We start from the raw sequence: 18,003 nt of genomic DNA, 5'->3' as shown, positions 1-18,003 counted from the left end.
TGGCCACAACACCGGCACACGACACCGATCCCAACAGCAGGGGGCGCGTTAATGCAACATTTCTGGTCTTGTGCAGATAACCAGCCGAGCGCTCGCACTGAATTGCTCTTTCCGGGGTCCAAATAGTGAAGTCTAGCCCTCTGAGAGTCAGGGGCGCGGATGTTTTATGGCTAGTTTTTGTATTAACAAATATTGTATTATCAGTCAAGATAACTCCCAGCACGGCACTGCACCAAGGGATCTGAAGTAACCGACGTCAACAGCTGAGCAGCTAGCCACGGCCGCGGACAGGTAACTAAAGTTTTGATCGCCGCCATCCTCTCTTGGCGTTAAGTTATATGACGTTAGCTAGTCAAATAGTTAGCTTGCTAATGTTAGTTAGCTAGCGACACAGTCTACCGCCGGTTCATTATCTAAAACCATTCTTTAACATACGCTATAGGCTTTCCAACGGGTTTGTTAGGTTGGCTAAATTCACTTGTCAGGTTTAGCGTCGGCTGAAATTGTCTTCGTAATTGAAGTAACGTCAGTTGACTTCTAGTTGATCCAAATGTGTCCACGTAACCTCAGTCAGTCAGTATAACAGTTGGCCCTGTGGCATGTTTTCCCCAGTAAGGCCATAAAAATCAGTTTGTCAGCTTTAGTAATCTTAGCTTTTGCCACGTGACAGTTTGCTGGTTTGTTATCGTAACTTTGGCAGCAAGGTAACATTAGCTAGCCTAAGTTGCGAGCCATTTCCGGGCCTTAAGCGATATCTCACCCATACTGTCGCTTAATCTTCAGTAACAGGTAACTACCTAAGATTAAGCAGTCACATTGAATGTTCAGTAATTGCTACCATCAAATTAACGTTAACATTTATTTTTTTGAATGTGTATTAATATTAATCTCGCTAAATATGTCTCCTTTACTGTGTGTGTGTGTGTATGTGAGTGAGTGAGTGAGTGAATACGGGCTATGTGTAATATAACTAATTTAATTTGGACTAGATCTATAATTTATTCCCTCTGAAAGGTCACAAAAACTCTGCACCTCAGGTGATGATGTTGCAGACAAAGGTGACATTACAGTAACACCATTTACTATTTTATGTTATAAGCAATTGCATCAAATTCATTAATTTCTTTCTGTAGGCAGTGTCTGCTTATATTTATATGCCTCTTCATGTCTTATTCAGTGTGACCCAAGATCCTTTTATACCGCTGACAGTATGGGAAACAGTATATAGTACCTACATACCTGCTCAGCAGCACTTCAAACCTGTCATAACTGGCTTGTGGTTAAGTGGTTAATGCCGCAGCTCATTCTTATTCCTTTATTGTGCGCTTTGTTTTTGCTTTTGAGCGACTCTGCTGTGTCACTTGCATATGCTTGGTTTAGCAGTGTGCTTGAATCAGTCAGCCAACTTGAATATCATAGGATATATTCATGCCTTCCTATCTGTCTGTTTCCAGGTATGTCTGAAGTTAGTCTTGAGGCTGAATCGGGGAAGACCTCAGCTGAGGACCTGCAAATGGATTGTAAGGAGGCTCACAAAACAGAGGAGTCTTTGAGTGAGGATGCAAAACAGGAGAATGTAGACAACCATAGCGTGGGGGATGACAGAGATGAGGTGCTTTATGATGTTGATATACACAGTGATAACGATGATGTAGAAGAAACTAACCAGGCTGCTCAAAAAGGGGATGAAGGTGTTCACAGTGAGAGTGAGGAGGCATTCGATGATGGAGATGTTAAGAGCAGCGGTGATGCTGTACGTATGACTGGCAGTGTAGACGATGGGGGAGACGGGACAAATCACCATACTGAGACAGCTGAAACACCAGAGGAAAATGGAGATTCTCACACTCAGACAAAGGTGATATTTATGTTCCCTTTGGTCAATCAACCTCTTTCGCTCCTTCATTACAGCATTCTTGTTCATGTTGCTTTATTCATATCTGGTCTTTTCAAAATTATGGTGGTGGTGTTACTCTCTCCCCTATGATCAAATTGCCAATTTTCTATTCGTTTGAACTTTGCTTAAATAAATCAACAACATGAACTTGAGTAACAGCTGTAAATTAAATTGGGTTGTTCTTCCTTTTAGATTTGTGGCTTTTAGCTGTGTGTGTGATTTCTTTCAGCTTTGGTGGTGGTCTAGGGTTTTCAGCAAGATAGCTGGTATAGCTGTTTGTTGTGTACTTGGTGGATGTCTTGCTCAGCACTTGCCTTACACTGTGATGTGCTGTATATGTGTGGGGACTGCTGAGGCATTGCATATTTTCTCTGCTTTATGTCAATGCAGACTTACATAAAAATGTTAGAGAAGAGTTAATAAGTTTTAGCTGTGCTTTGTGCTACAATATGATGCTTTTATTGATTGCCACAATTTAATGATTAGCAGTCATGATCCCTGCTGCCTGTGCCTGTACACGTCTAGGTATTTTGCCATCTTTGGTGTGACATTGATTGTGTGTGTATTAGTAAGATAGTGAATGACTTATCAGTTGATGCAACGGTCAGAATCCCTCACAATATTTCCTGTGTGTAGCCTGTGTACAGATAGAGCTCTTGAATCCAGCGCACTGTCACATGGCTGCGTAAATGTCTGTAGGCAGAGGGATTTGGATTACTGCCCTCACATTCTCAGGCAGCCCCAGATATGTTAGGTTGCTGGAATGTGTGACCATTCAACCTGTTGGTTCATACTCTGTTTGGGACTCATTGGCCATATATAAAAATAAATAAATAGCATAATTTCTTTTCTTTCTTTTCAAGGAACTGCAAGTTATGAATTCATCCCAAATAAAAACCAGCGTAGTTGATGACCACAATTTTAGGGTCTAGGGTCTTTAGGGACCACAATTTTAGCTACATTTTCCTTTTTTTTTTTTTTTTTTTTTTAATGCAACCTTAACTGATCATCAACACAACATGTTTGCATCACATTTTCCCATTATAGTTTGTGAGGCAAGGCATGATTCTTTATTCTTTGGAGGAAGCAGCTAATTGGACAGTTATCTTACTGCTGTTATCCCTTCTCCCTCATATTAGCTCGTTTCCAGGCTGTTGAACTCTAGGGGGCCATATTTCATCACAAGCCAGGCCTTGCCCTGATTAATTGTGAATCATTTAACCTCTCTAAGCCTACAGTCTTTCTTGGAGATTTTTTTGTAGACCAGCATCTGGATTACTTTGGTTTTATTTGTTCCTGTAATCTTTTTCTAGATCAATTCCACCAGGTATTTAGGTTCACAAATGACTCTCTTTGTGGATATTTATATAATACTTCATCAACGGTTGTGGTATATTTGCAGTTATAACAGGTCAAAATCTTCCAGCTTGTTGGTGAGATTTCTTTAAACAGTGACAGTTAAACCACAGTCAGGTTAATTTAAAAAAGAAATATTGTTGGTTACCCATTTTTATTTCAGTCTGACTTTATTTTGGCCTCTCTTCCCAAGCCATATAATCAGCGGTGTGCTGCCACCATCAGAGAGCTTGCTCAAAACTTGTCTCAAAGAGGACTGTCAGGCAGTAGTCTCTTGTGTCTAGAGGATCTTGATGGTTAGAAAAGACTACCTGTGTATGGTTGTGCTGCCTGTCTGCCAAGTGGGTGTCATGTAACCTTTAAGTATTTATATGTCTGTTACATGACCCTCAAGGTACAGACCGTCTACACTTTGTCACAGTCACACTGTGCTTAGTATGACATTATTTCATAGAGTCAACTAAGGTTGTCGACCACAAGAGACGCAATCCTTTTGGTTTCTTATGGCTGAGCATATCAGAAAACTCAACTGAAGGCTTTTAAGAAGATAGATGATATTTTTTTCCTTTATAAACCCCTTCTATGACAAAATTGAACCTTTCACAAACACTCATATCAAATGACACTGTAAAGTAAGCAAACCTCTGTGTTGCCGTAATTGCATAATATTTTAGTATGTTAAAATGAAGTAGATAGGCCACCTCTGTAGCATGTTAAGCCTCCAGTTCAGCTGCTTTTGAAGAAATTGTCTTCAGGGGATTTTTGTGGTTTGTTGGGTGGACACCTTCTATAATTTTATCGTTAGATGCTGTTTTTTTAATGCAGTTTCAGTTTATAAGTATCATTCCGTTCAAAGTCTGCATGATAATTACATATTTGCTAGCTGCATTTAGTCTACAAGGACATTCACCTGGTGTTCGGTACAGATGTCAATTACAAAACAGAAATTTGAAGTCAATAAGCTTATGAAGTGTAATATATTAATATAGGCCCATGATATAAACACACTCGGTCACTTGCTTAACTTATTTGTCAGTTTAGACCAGACTGAGATCGTATTACCTGGTAATCTGGTAGCTATTTGCATTATTTAGTCACCAGTTGACGTCCAAAGGAGTAATCCTCTTCAAAGATGCATATCAGAATTTCTAGTAATAATAAACTTTACTGTGCTGCCTTTTAAAGTCGAATGGGCGTATACTCTTAGGCCTTACTTCTCCTCTGTGAAGTTTTATGATAGTGTCCCAGTTCCATAGTCTACTATGACTATAGCACAGTAATTCTACTGTATAGTACAAATATGCCCATGGCCAGCACCTTTGGACAGTCAATATATAGCCTAAGCCAAACTGATCTTGCTGTTGTGTTGTCTCCGCCCTTCAGTCTGCTATAAGCCAACATATGGCCATGTGAGTGTCTAGCTATGTAAGCCAGTGTGTCACAGTGTCTTGTTAACGTGCAGGCAAGTTTAGCGGACATAGTGTGAGGCAACGTGGCTTTAAAACGAAAATGAGAGATTTTTCCATGATTGTTAATTACATGTATTTTAACAAGGCCTTTGTTCTGTGTTTGTTACAGTGTGAGAAAGATTTTAGAAATAAGTTAAAAGGCTGGTTTATGGCTCTGTGTTACAGAACAGTGAAAGAGTGTAGTGACTTTGTCTAAGACATGACACAGATAGCTGAGCTTGGCCCTAAACGATGTCATTACAATAGGAAATCTTGAACATATGCAGAGCAGACACTTGATCTTGACTTGAACACTATGGGAGACTGCATATTGTCTATGTAGAGCATTGCTGTTTGGATGAGTGGATTTTGGAAGTAACTGGTTGATTCCAGTTTTTGTGTAGTTGCATAGGTAGGGCATATGCAGTGAACTTGCATGACACGTTTTAAACCTGACATGTGTAGTACATATCTAAGCCAGTAATTTCACATGTGTGAAAGGTAACGATAATGTCATGCACCAATATTTCCAGTCTGTTGTGTTTTGTAAAGGAAAAAAAGGAAAATAGCAGTGACATAAATGGATTTGTGTGTGTGTGTGTGTGTGTGTGTGTGTGTGTGTGTGTGTGCGCACATGGAAGCCATAATCTGGCTTGTGCTGATGTAACATTCCTGTCTTCACTATGTAAGGCAAATAACCGTTTTGAATGGAAAACTGTTGAAACAGATTTCTGAAACAGGGTGGATTGCCCAAAATATACTGGTTTGGAAATTGCAAGTTAGGCAACTGGGAGAACACAGTGAGACTATATTTTTCTGGTAATTGACATGTGGCAATGTCCACAAGATGGCAGCGCACAACTACCACATTCTATGTGAATAGAGCTTGTGTTGTCTTTTCTTAATTGGCCAGTGGTGGCCTTTCTTCTTCAAATTGGTGAGGAAAGCTTTGTGGAGTAACATGCTGTGGTTCACCTTCCATATTACAGGAAAATACTATGGCTGAGGAGCCCCATAGAAGCTCAGCCGCAGAGATCCCCGTCACTAGCAATGGAGACCTGGACCAGAGCCCGAAGAATGTGTTCAACAGGGTAACCTCTTGCTTTTTTAGTGCTTCCTACAGTCTGTTTATCTCAATATGTGTTCACAAAATAAAACAAAGGCTTTCTTTCTGTTGTTGTTCAGTGATCATACTACATAAAGGGAGACTCAGACAGGTTACATACAGGCTAGATATGAAAGGTAACGATAATTGTCATGCACCAACATTTCCTACATATGCTTCCTTTTCTAATTCATGGACAATTCATAGACTTAACCTAAAAACTAGTTGGCTAAAATGTCCAAATTTGATTGCAAGCAAAATATTACTTCTGCTAGTGGTATCTGTATGACATTAAAAAAAAAAAACCCTGTGGTGTAGCCTTGCCTACTGACTAGTGCATCATCAGTACTCTCACATTTAACATTAGTGTGATGAAACAGGAGAAAACAGGGAGATGCTGGTCCTGCAAGTGATGATCAACACCAGTATAAAACAAAGCATACAACAAAGATTTTCAAAAGCAAACATGGTACAGGTCAGAAACTAGATCGAGACCCACAACTGCAGCAACAGCACATGGCATTCACATCAGTGTTTTGAATCACAAAGCACCATTTGTTTCCGTGATAAAATGTTGTAGAGGGCAAATTGATGGTATACATCCATGTGACAGCCCTATCTTTCGAACTATATAGAATTGTCTGTTGGCCATGAGAAATTGGGTGTTGCTGGCACACAGATCCAAACTTCTTTGCAGACAGAAAGATCCGGACATTATCCAGACATGTTGTGAAAGTGATGTACTGATGTATGTAAGTTAAGGCCATCATGTTGATGGGTCTTCTCTCCAACAAGGCCACCGTGCTGCTGATTTCCATGCATACAGCAAACATTTTTATTTTTCAGTAAGGTAGGATAATTAAAAACTACAGGCTACATTAAAAACTCTACTCTTGGATGAAAATCAACAATGCAAACCTAGCCCAGCCTTAATGTTTTGTTTTCTGAAACCACTAATACAGTACCATGAATTAGCACCTTTGGCCAGCTGTCTAAAATAGTTTACATTATGTTTTTTACTGCTCTGCAGCAGCTCAGACAGGCAGTCAAAGTAAGATGCTGCTGGAGTGATGGAGACCTCACAGTACCCTCCCAGACCTGCACTGAGAGCTGGCAGCGCCTGCAGATGCTCCACTGTTACCTGCAGTGGCTCACAGTCACACAGCCATTGACTGACAGCACAGCAGACCTCACAGTCATGTGTGCACGAGAGTCTTAAAAATAAGATCACATTCACTCAGTGACTGATAACTGGTGCAAAGGACTGATGTTATCTTGCTTTATATCTTATAGGTTTTGTCAAACTTAATTTGCATATCTGTTTGCATATACTATAGGTTTTTTTCTCACACTTTTTTTTATCTTGGAAAGTAATTTATTTACAGTGGAGGAAATAATTATTTGATCCCTTGTCGATTTTGTAAGTTTGCCTACTGACAAAGAAATGAACACTATAATTTTAACGGTAGGTTTATTCTAACAGTGAGAGATAGAATACCAAAAAGAAAATCCAAAAAATCACTTAATATAAAAGACATAAACTGATTTGCATTTCATTGAGTGAAATAAGTATTTGATCCCCTAGCAAACATGATGTAGTACTTGGTGGCAAAACCCTTGTTGGCAAGTGAAGAGGTCAGACATTTTTTGTAGTTGATCACCAGGTATACACACACATCAGGAAGAATTTTGGTCCACTCCTCTTTGCAAATCATCTCCAAATCCTTAAGGTTTCGAGGCTGTCATGTGGCAACTCGAAGCTTCAGCTCCCTCCACAGATTTTCTATGGGATTAAGGTCTGGAGACTGGCGAGGCCACTCCATGACCTTAATGTGCTTCTTCTTGAGCCACTCCTTTGTTGCCTTGGCCGTATGTTTTGGGTCATTGTCGTGCTGGAAGACCCATCCACAACCCATTTTCAGTGTCCTGGCGGAGGGAAGGAGGTTGTCACTCAGGATTTTGCGGTACATGGCCCTGTCCATCCTCCAGTCGATGCGGTGAAGTCGTCCTGTCCCCTTGGCAGAGAAACACCCCCAAAGCATAATGTTTCCATCTCCATGCTTGATGGTGGGGTTGGTGTTCAAGGGGTCATAATCAGCATTTCTCTTCCTCCAAACACGGCGAGTTGAGTTGATGCTAAAGAGCTCAATTGTGGTCTCATCTGACCACAGCACCTTCTCCCAAGCATTCTCTGAATCATTCAGGTGTTCATTGGCAAACTTCAATGATTTTCTTGGTGACCATGGTCCCAGCTGCCTTGAGATCATTAAGAAGCTGCTCCCGTGCAGTTGTAGGCTGATTTCTCACCTTTCTCATGATTATTGATAACCCACAAGGTGAGATCTTGCGTGGAGCCCCAGACCGAGGTCAACTGATGGTCATTTTGTGTTTCTTCCATTTTCGAATAATTGCACCAGCAGTTGTCTCCTTCTCACCCAGCTTCTTGCTTATGGTCTTGTAGCACTTTCCGGCCTTGTGCAGGTCTATAATCTTGTCCCTGACATCCTTAGACAGCTCTTTGGTCTTGCCCATGATGGAGAGGTTGGAGTCTGATTGATTGATTCTGTGAACAGCTGTCTTATATACAGGTGACAAGTTGAGACAGGTGTCTTTTATGCAGGTAACAAGTTGAGATTAGTATCTATTATTAGTTGAGTATCTAATAGGTCTGTGGGAGCCAGAATTCTTAATGGTTGCTAGGGGATCAAATACTTATTTCACTCAGTGAAATGCAAATCAGTTATATCTTTTATATAATGTGAATTTCTGGATTTTCTTTTTGATATTCTATCTCTCACTGTTGGAATAAACCTACCAGTAAAATTATAATAGTGTTCATTTCTTTGTAAATAGGCAAACTTACAAAATCGGCAAGGGATCAAATAATTATTTCCTCCACTGTATCAGAGATGATAATTTTTCATCATTAATGGATGTTTTGTTTTAGTTTGCTTTGCTTCTCTACATCAGATGTACAAAGATGATTTATATATACCTCTCTCTCTGCCTCTGTTTTTACTAATCTCAACCCCTTGAATTAACTATCATGAGAACCAGTGGACATGAGTTAGTTGTTATCCGCAATCTGTGAATGTATCAGTAGATTAAGAGAAATGTCCTGTTAGGAAACAATCATGATGATTCTGGCCCAACTCATTTTAGGCTAAACAGCTATATTTAGCTCGCTGGTGCATCGGAGGGCTAGTTATTTGCATGACAAACCAGTGATTAGGCTGAATTAAGCCTGAAAATCATACTTACCCTTGAGTCTATTTTCAGCTCATTATATTGGCATCAACTTGAAAAACAATTCCTTTTTTCCAGTTTGTGCATTATTATTACTATATAGTCTTGAGGGGAACACTTAAGGTTACTTTTTTGGTGCAACAAAAAAATTGTGTCATCAGTTATTAGTTGCTTTCTTAAAAGCTATTTATTTTAATTTTAACTTCCCCCCTACAGTCAAAGGCACCAAGTAAAAGAGGCAGGCAATATTAACATCTAAAGGCATACTTGAACATTATGTATTCAGCGTTTGTCTTCATGATGAGGATGTTATTGGATAGGCATGGATAACCTTTTCGGATATTTTACCTTTGCTTCATACATTCCCTTTGTGTTTTTGTCCATAGGACTCTTTCCCTGGTTCTCCTGGGGCCCTGAATCTCTCAGAATCGAATCTCACCTCCAGCAACTTCGCATCAACAACAGAGGGCATCATTGAATCGGGACCATACAAAGGTAAAAACAATATCAGAGCCACACACAGTACTTATTTTCTCCATGTTTCTCCACGTCATTTTTAGGTTCATTTACATTTTACATATTTGTATTCGATGGACAACATGTGAGGAAAGAGCAATTGCCTTTCAAAAGCCAACTTTTGAGCCATTGATTAATTTGCTTGCTTTGCAGCATGCTATGGTTGCAACGTCACCTTTTCCATGTATCTGCAGTGTTCCAGTTTTGCATTTAATCTCTGTGAGATTGGAGACGCAGAAATTTGAATGTGTAAAGGTGGACATCCAATTGAGTTTTAATGAATAGCCTCTGATCTCCATATTGTAACCATCCTTTCCTTTTCATTATCACGTCTTTGTTACAAATGCAAATAAAAATCCTCCCTTATAGCTAATGTAGCCACATTTGCTACACTGTTGTCAGGGCTATTTTCCAACCAAAATATCTTTTGGTTGAGGCAATAAATGAGATGTGTAATTTTTGAATTTGAGACCTTCGGTGCAACTTCTGGTATCATAATTGTCATCAGTAATCATATTCAGATTATAATGAGAGTCATCAACTGCAGTGTTTAAAAAAAAAAAACAAGTCAAATGAAATCAGCATCACTGAGAAATCCCCCCCTTACAGTTGTGTAGGTGGGAAGGTGAGCCCAGCAAACTAACAAATCACTTTGAATATCTCCCAGGGTCAGCAAGCCAGCCCACGTCTCCCGTGGCACCTGTTGCTCCCAGCTCAGTCGTCGCTAGCCGTCTGGCACGCTCTGCCAGCGATAGTGAGGCTGTGAAAGGTACCCACAGTGATGGACTGTGGACAAGATGATTTTTAAGTGTTCCCATTTGCACACAAAATTAACTGCAATCTATCTTTTTCTTAGTTTTTTTTTTTTTTTTTCCAGTGTCTTTCCCTCTCTTTATCCGCACAGACTATGTTGCATTCAGAATCAAACCTTTGTCTCCTCCTTCTCCCTTCTTGACTTTTCAGAAATGTTCGTTGGCTCACACTCCAACTTTTTCCCTAACACAAGTTTGGGCTGTTGGAGATAGTTATCTGCTTTGCAGTAGCTAATAATTGATAACATGCACCTAAGGGGTCTCCTCCTATGATCTGTCTCTAAATCTCATGCAATTTCTTGAAGCCTAAAGCATTGTCTTTGGTTAGAGAACCTGCTCCGTGGGTATTCCTGCTTGCATCCTGTGCCCTCACAAAACTTGGAACCCATAACCTCTTTCAGTATCCTTTCTCCCAAACCAACAACAAAGCACCTCTTATTACTGTTTACTGTGACTGTTGGCCATGTTTCAAAGGGCTTAATTTTGATTTGTAAAATCATTGGTGTCCTCTAACATCTCTAATTCAGTCTTAGCATGGTGCCCATGTTCAGGCATTGAGAGATGTGGCAACATGGCATTTAATTCTCACAATTTGAAATTTACTTCACTTTTATTGCCTTTTGCTAATCTTTGCCAAAACTCTCTAGTAAGCCAATCCAATAAATTCAGTAACTCAATCACTTCCTAAATGAATGATTTTTAATTGTCCAGGCACAATGAAAGAGCAGCCAAAGAGTGGAGCGGTGGTCCTTGCAGATGACCTGAAGAACCCTGCCATGGAAAAGCTGGACCTCGTGAGGAAGTGGAGCATCAACACTTACAAAGTACTCCCTATCTGCCTTGATTATTTCTCAGTTTTTCTGATGTTCTTGTGTTTGTCATTCACAAACGCACATACATACATCTCCCACCATGTGTTGAGTAAGTGATTTATATATCATCTCTGTTCTTGCTGCTCCCATTTGTTATCTTGTCACAATTAATTAGAGAGTAAGATGGCAGAGTAGCGAATTGTACAACAACCTGACAAAAATGTATGTCTGATAGATCTTTTTCATGAACTCTACGTCAGCACTACTCTGTCCATGTAATTATTTATTTTTTTTGTCACACATATAGATACACACAGAGACTCCATACAGTCACTCTTAGTTTTTTTTTTTTTGTTGTTGTTGTTGTTGTTGTTATTGGATGTGTATTTATAGTTAGTTTGCATTCCTAATCTACCTAACTGTCCTCCACAGTGCACCAGGCAGATCCTGTCAGAGAAGTTGGGTCGGGGCTCAAGGACTGTGGACCTGGAGCTGGAGGCTCAAATCGAAGTGCTTCGTGACAACAAGAAAAAATACGAGCATGTCATCAAGCTGGCCCAAACACTGGCCAGTCAGCTGTCCCAGATGATGCAGACACAGAGACAATTGGGCGATGCCTTCGCTGACCTCAGCCTGAAGTCACCAGAACTCCATGTGAGTCAAATATGTTAAAATCAGCCAGATTGGCTTGAGGTAGTCGAGTTATGAGTCCTGTTATTGTTTTTAGTTAGTGTCCCAGCAAGGAGTCCAGATTAAATAAAGGAACATTTGTTCTGCTTTATGGGCCATCTACTGCAAACTTTTTTCAAACTTCAGAATTTCTGACTTTATAGTTTTTATTTATTGATTTACTTATTAATTAATTCATTCATTCATTCATTCACTCATTCATTCATTTTTTTTAGTATGTGTGACATTGTGAAGTAGGACGTTGACAAGAGCCTGTCACCGATTGAAAGCAATACCTATAAAATTCTTGGCAGTTCATTTATTAACTGCAGCAAGACAAATACTGAATGAAGAATCCTAATAAATGTAATTAGCATTACTAATTTAATCATTCAGACCTAAAAGATTCTCACCAGCCAAAAACCAGCGATCATTTGCAGATCCCAGTCCCCACTTAGAACCATTAATTTGCTGTTAATCTTATTTTACTCTTTCATGTTTTATCAAAGCATAATAAATAATAATTTATTTATGCTGCTGCATGCTTGTTTTGAGTACCATGACTCAAAACACTATTCTGTAGTGTCTTAAGGATGAGAAAGTGAATGAATGAAAATGTTTCTTTGGGAATTTTATGTTGTAGATTTAATATTTGAATGACTCTTACATCTACCTATGTTGTACATATTTATTTTTCAAACTTTTTTGGAAGCAGTGGTCTATTCTTTTAATGTTTAAATATTTCACATCTGAACACAAGTAATGCACTTTTACCCTTACATTTTTCAAACTGGAGACTACATACTCAAAATATGCAAAATGTGGTAATTTTCACTCACTCATAATATAACGTCCCCTTTAGGAGGAGTTTGGCTACAATGCTGATACCCAAAAGCTTTTGTCCAAAAATGGAGAAAACACTGCTGGGTGCCATCAACTTCTTCATCTCCAGTGTGAACACACTTGTGGACAAAACAATTGAAGACACCATGATAAACATCAAGCAGTATGAAGTCGCCAGGTAATGCATACACATGACAGAGCAGCTTGACATAAGCTCCATGTTTGTTCTGAAACATGAATTTATGTAATACACATTTCTGATGCTAAGTATTTAATAATGCACCCGTAGGGTTGAGTATGATGCATACCGTACAGACTTGGAGGAGCTGAATCTGGGGCCACGTGACGCGTCTACCATGCCCAAGATCGAGCAGTCCCAACAGCAGTTTCAGATTCACCGTGAGAAGTATGAGAGGATGCGCAATGATGTATCCATAAAGCTGAAGTTCCTTGAAGAGAACAAGGTTGGCTAGAAGCTAGTTGTTATCTATACCCATGTCATCAACTAGGGTTAACTTAGTGGCTTTCAGTACAGTTGTAGTTTTTCATCACTTTTTTCTTTCCTGCTCCCAAACAGGTGAAGGTGTTGCACAACCAGCTTATCCTGTTCCACAATGCCATCGCTGCATACTATGCAGGCAACCAACAGCAGCTTGAACAGACACTCAAGCAGTTCCACATCAAGTTGAAAATGCCAGGTGGAGAGACTCCATCTTGGCTGGAAGAGCACTAATCACTCCCATCTCACCCGTACTGGCCTAGTCTGGGCTTTTGAAAGGAAATGTATAATTCCAAACTTCAACAGAAACTACAGGAAGCCCTCCCTTGACTCCGTTACCCTTGCCTTTCAAACCTCAAGGTTTGTAAACCTTTTAGGAAAATTAAGAAAAAGACAAAAAAAAATGCAATCAGTATCTCCCAAGTTCCTTTTTACTCTTGTTCTCTGCTTGAGATTGTCTTGACATTTAACTTAATCATCAATCTCTTCCTCCATTCTTCTCATCTCTGCAGTTCTTTCAATCATTGGAAAAGCACTTTTGTAGGCTACTGTTTGACAAATCTGTTAAGCAGGAGTTGCTAAATACATATGGAAACTGTAAATGGCCTTTTTATTCCAGCATATGAATGTTGTATCCCAGCACAATGGACAAGTTGGCTCTTTAAGAGCATTCAAGGGATAAAACGACTGCCATTTTTTAACACTTTTTTTTTTTTAATCAACTTTCTGAAATGCTTTATGAACGTCTGGCCAACCAACTTCAGAAAACTGCTCATAGTATGTAATCCCTCATACTCATGACTGGATACCTGTTGTGACAAACGAGGAAATGGCCTTCAAATTACTACATTTGAAATACACGCTGTGCTAATGCTAATTGGCTATATTTATCAGCACCCTCTGCGTTGACAGAGATACATCTACTGGTCATATTGGTGGTTATACACAACATAGTCAATTCCATATGTTAAGCTGTGATTCTGCTGAACTGATGTTCCTTCTCATAGATATTACCCTCTGTCATGTGAGTATTTCTCTCTGTCGTGGGGGTGAGACTGAATTTATCAAATTGTACCAACTTTGTATCAACTTTGTAATTCCAGAGAAAATGAAGGACAAGCCTTATGTGACTTAATGTGCCTTGAATTATTCATTTAACAATCTCTTCACCTCTGTGCTATCTGGTGTTGTTTTCAAAGACAGGCACTCTCACTACCAGCTTTCAGGATCTCAGTGTTGATGGGAGAGAATGGGACCAAACACACAAAGAAGTACAGAGAGAGCCTGTACAATTCCACAATAAAACACTCCGCACAACACAAAACGATAGCTATAAACAACTCCAGTATCTTCAGTAAGCTTAAATCTCTTTGAACACATTCTGTGCTCTTGTCAAAGATATTTATGCATATTGCACATATGCACATTTATGCATTGAGACTTAATTGCAGAACTGAAAACTGTATGATATTAGGTAAACCAAAATGCGGTTGACTTGAGACACTTGTTTTTTTGTTTTGTAAATTTGGAAGACCAGCATCCTCTGCCTGAGCTGCTAACAGTTTCTCTCATTGGGCTAAGTTGTATTTTTCAAGGGGAACATGTGCTGGTTTTGATAACCAGCTGTCATGTCCTCAATTTGTTGATTTGTACTTCTCCTATGACTCACTATAGCAGTTTTGAGAGTGTGTATGTTGTACATCAATCTGTTGTTCCCCTGAAATAATGCATAGATGAATATATATTTGTAATGTCCTTGTTTTTACCCTTGGTGAATTTATATCTATATATCTATATCTATATAGATATATAGATATATATTAGTCCATGAAAAATGCTGCCTTTTGGCTTTGTTGTCCCTGAAGACCTGCTATTGTACTAGTATGTACTAGTGGATCTATACCTTTGTAATAATGAAGCATTAACAGATGTTGAGTTAAAAAGGTCATGAAAGTTGTGTAACATCATGTTTGTGTAACAACATGTTTGGGGAAATAAAATGAGTTCTTTTCTTTATAAAATTTCTCTTGTGGTTTTGTTCATGGTGAAAGGCAGCAGCATGTACAGCAGGAGTCTCTACTCTGCAGGGTTAGCCTTGCTAATCTGTCTGCATTTGATGTCACCACCAGGGGCTCACAGAGAAATTTGAAGCAAGCCCTCTGCATGTGATCTGGCTTATTGCTGACCGAGGGATAAAACAAAATGCAATAGAAAAAATCCCCAAAGTCTATTAAATATAGCCAATGACATGTCCTCTAAAATGTACATCAGAGATTGCTTTAAAACTGTTAAAGTTTCAAAAGCTGACTGCAAATGTATGACTATTCAGTCTTCATGTAACTCCTGCCAGCTTTGTCTTTCTAGCTCAACAGCAGTGTGCCATTGTGCAGCATGTACTGTTGACATAAGGATCCAAACTGGTGGAGTCCCTCAGGTGAATAGAGTGAATTCATCTCTGAAGTTTATTCATTCTGTTTGGAGTCATGTCAGTGTGTGTCTTGTTTGAGTTTGTTCAAGTCCAGGTGCTGGCAGCTTCCCTTTGGTTTTTTTTTTTTTTTTAGAATCAAAAACCCACCACACCCAAAGATCTACATTTGACAGGATCTTGGTAATCCTCAGAGAAGCCCTGATAATGTACAGAGAGGATGTTCATAAAAATCTCAGATAAGTGTTTTAGTTGTGGGTACACTTTCAGTTTAAATATGGCTTTGTTCAACTAATCAAATTGTCCAAGAAACTGTAAGCTAAGAAATTGCCTCCTGGTGTCAACTTTTCTCAAACTCATGTTTTGTTTTTTGGTTTCTTTTAGATGTAGCTGAATATTTTTCAGTGGATAGGAATAGAGAAATTCGTTTTGAGGATGTTCATAGCTCATTGAAAAATAGGAAACACTGGATTATTAAGTGCATTTGTTTCCTGACAAGTAAAGGTAAGTAATAAACTACAAATTCTTAGATTATTTCTATGACTCTGTTGTTAAATGTATCAAGTTTTAGAGCTATTAGAGCGTACTTATGCTTTTATGATTTATAATCATTTTTTGTCTGAAAACATATGAAACATTCAACCAAACCACATGACTATGACAGGTGCTTTCTATATTCATAGGAAGTAATGATCTGATCAAAGTGTAGCAATGAGAGCTAGGCAACATTCCAGCAAATTACTTCACCACACCACACACACACAATAATGCATGAATATTTGAGTGTGTTTACACTGATGAATGATCCAGCGTCCTGAGTGACATTACACAAGCCCCGGGCCCATTTACCAAAGTGCTCAGTGAGCAATTACACAGCACACTCACGTTTACAAACTCCTTCACCCCACAGAAAGGATATGGGTTCTCACACAGCAAATATTATACCTGTGTTATCTGAGCTGATCATCACACAGGAGAATTTGGGATCAACACACTCTTCTGCTGAGTAGCCTTGCTGTATATACCACATGCACAAATGATGTTGCCATTTATCGATTGTGTACTGTATGCTCTTTTTTCACATTCACATATACGTGACTCGTATCAGGCATGCCACTTCAACAGGTTATGAATAATTCCAGGGTTGAGATATTTTTTATTTTGAGATGGGGCTGTTGGTGAAGAGACACAACTAGTGCTGTCATGGTTTTATTGCTGGCCAATATGATTTCAAAGTATATGAACTTGAACTATTATGAACATATTCTTCACTGTGCTGCCTCCAGTTCACACCCCTGGTCCCAGTTTTCAACTCTTCTCTGTCAGGATTTCATTGCATTAAATCTGAATATTTGCACTGGATAAATCAGGCCTAGCTCAAATCAGGTTTAAAGTTGTTTCTGTGTTTCGATGCCAAACATTAGGATGCAATCGCAATCCCCCGGGAAGGCTGGATTGAGGATGGATCTCAGACATCGTGATGTAAGATCATTAATGAGGTTGTGGCAAAAATATCTTCAAAATTTTCTCTTTCTTTGTCTTTAATTCCTTACTCATTTGCACTTGTGTAGATATGTGAATGAAAGTAGCATGCAAACTGTCTTCTACACATCTTCAGCTGACTGACTTTTTTTCAGCATTATTAGTGGAGTGAATGAACAAATACAATAAATGTCTATCAAAAGTCTGCAAATATGTGTTCTGTAATCTTGATGTGACTGTATCTGGATCAGCCCCTATCTTAAGATATTTGTTGCTGTAAAACTCCAAATCAGCAAGATCAGTCTGCTCCTGGACTGCCAAAAGGAGGATTAGAAAATCTGTATAACACTGATCCAGATTAAGTTTTGAGAAAATGGGCCATCATGCTCAGGGTGTTATTTCCAGATTACCCAAGAGAATTATTATTATTATTATTTTTTAAATATATGATAACTTATCAGTGAAATGTAAAGGCGGGTAATTTCTAATCTCCAGTCAGTGATCACCACAATGCTGATAAAAATCAATATTATAAGTTGTGCTCCCTCTTGTCATTGTGCTTATAGCTTCTCTGTGCCGTGAAAAAAAAAAAAAAAAAGGCGGGTGACCTGATACGAGCTGACTTTACTCCTCCACTTACCATATCCCTGGACGTCACAGGTTAACCATCTCTTTTATTTGCCACCCTGTCACTGTTAATAGCCTTGTGATCAGTGAGTGGCATTGCACCAGTGGTCACAAGCTGTGCGTGGTGCGCGCAGGGAAGGAGTGTGCGCGCCTCGTCCACCTGGCCCAATCACGGACGAGGAGGCGCACACCGCCGTCTGGCTGCTGCTGCTGCTGCTGCTGCTGCTCCGCCGCCCTGCAATGTTTGCTGCGGGCTCGGGGTAAAA

The 18,003-nt window shown here is 39.4% G+C and overlaps 1 protein-coding gene across 1 annotated transcript; it reads left to right on the top strand.

Moving 5' to 3' along the window:
* The first annotated feature begins 84 nt into the window (after positions 1-84).
* arfip1 (ADP-ribosylation factor interacting protein 1 (arfaptin 1)) lies at positions 85-13,607 on the top strand. The gene is given in 11 exon segments (XM_030053699.1): positions 85-291; positions 1,455-1,858; positions 5,691-5,792; positions 9,439-9,547; positions 10,236-10,337; positions 11,092-11,204; positions 11,625-11,846; positions 12,724-12,777; positions 12,779-12,882; positions 12,994-13,168; positions 13,282-13,607. Coding segments are annotated over 10 exon segments (1,539 nt in total). The 5' UTR covers positions 85-291; positions 1,455-1,456; the 3' UTR covers positions 13,438-13,607.
* Positions 13,608-18,003: the final 4,396 nt, after the last annotated feature.

Source organism: Myripristis murdjan, chromosome 1 (assembly GCF_902150065.1).
Source record: "Myripristis murdjan chromosome 1, fMyrMur1.1, whole genome shotgun sequence".
NCBI classification, from domain to species: Eukaryota; Metazoa; Chordata; class Actinopteri; order Holocentriformes; family Holocentridae; genus Myripristis; species Myripristis murdjan.
Note: the sequence above shows the minus strand (reverse complement) of the source record. Positions and strands in the feature narration are given on the sequence as shown.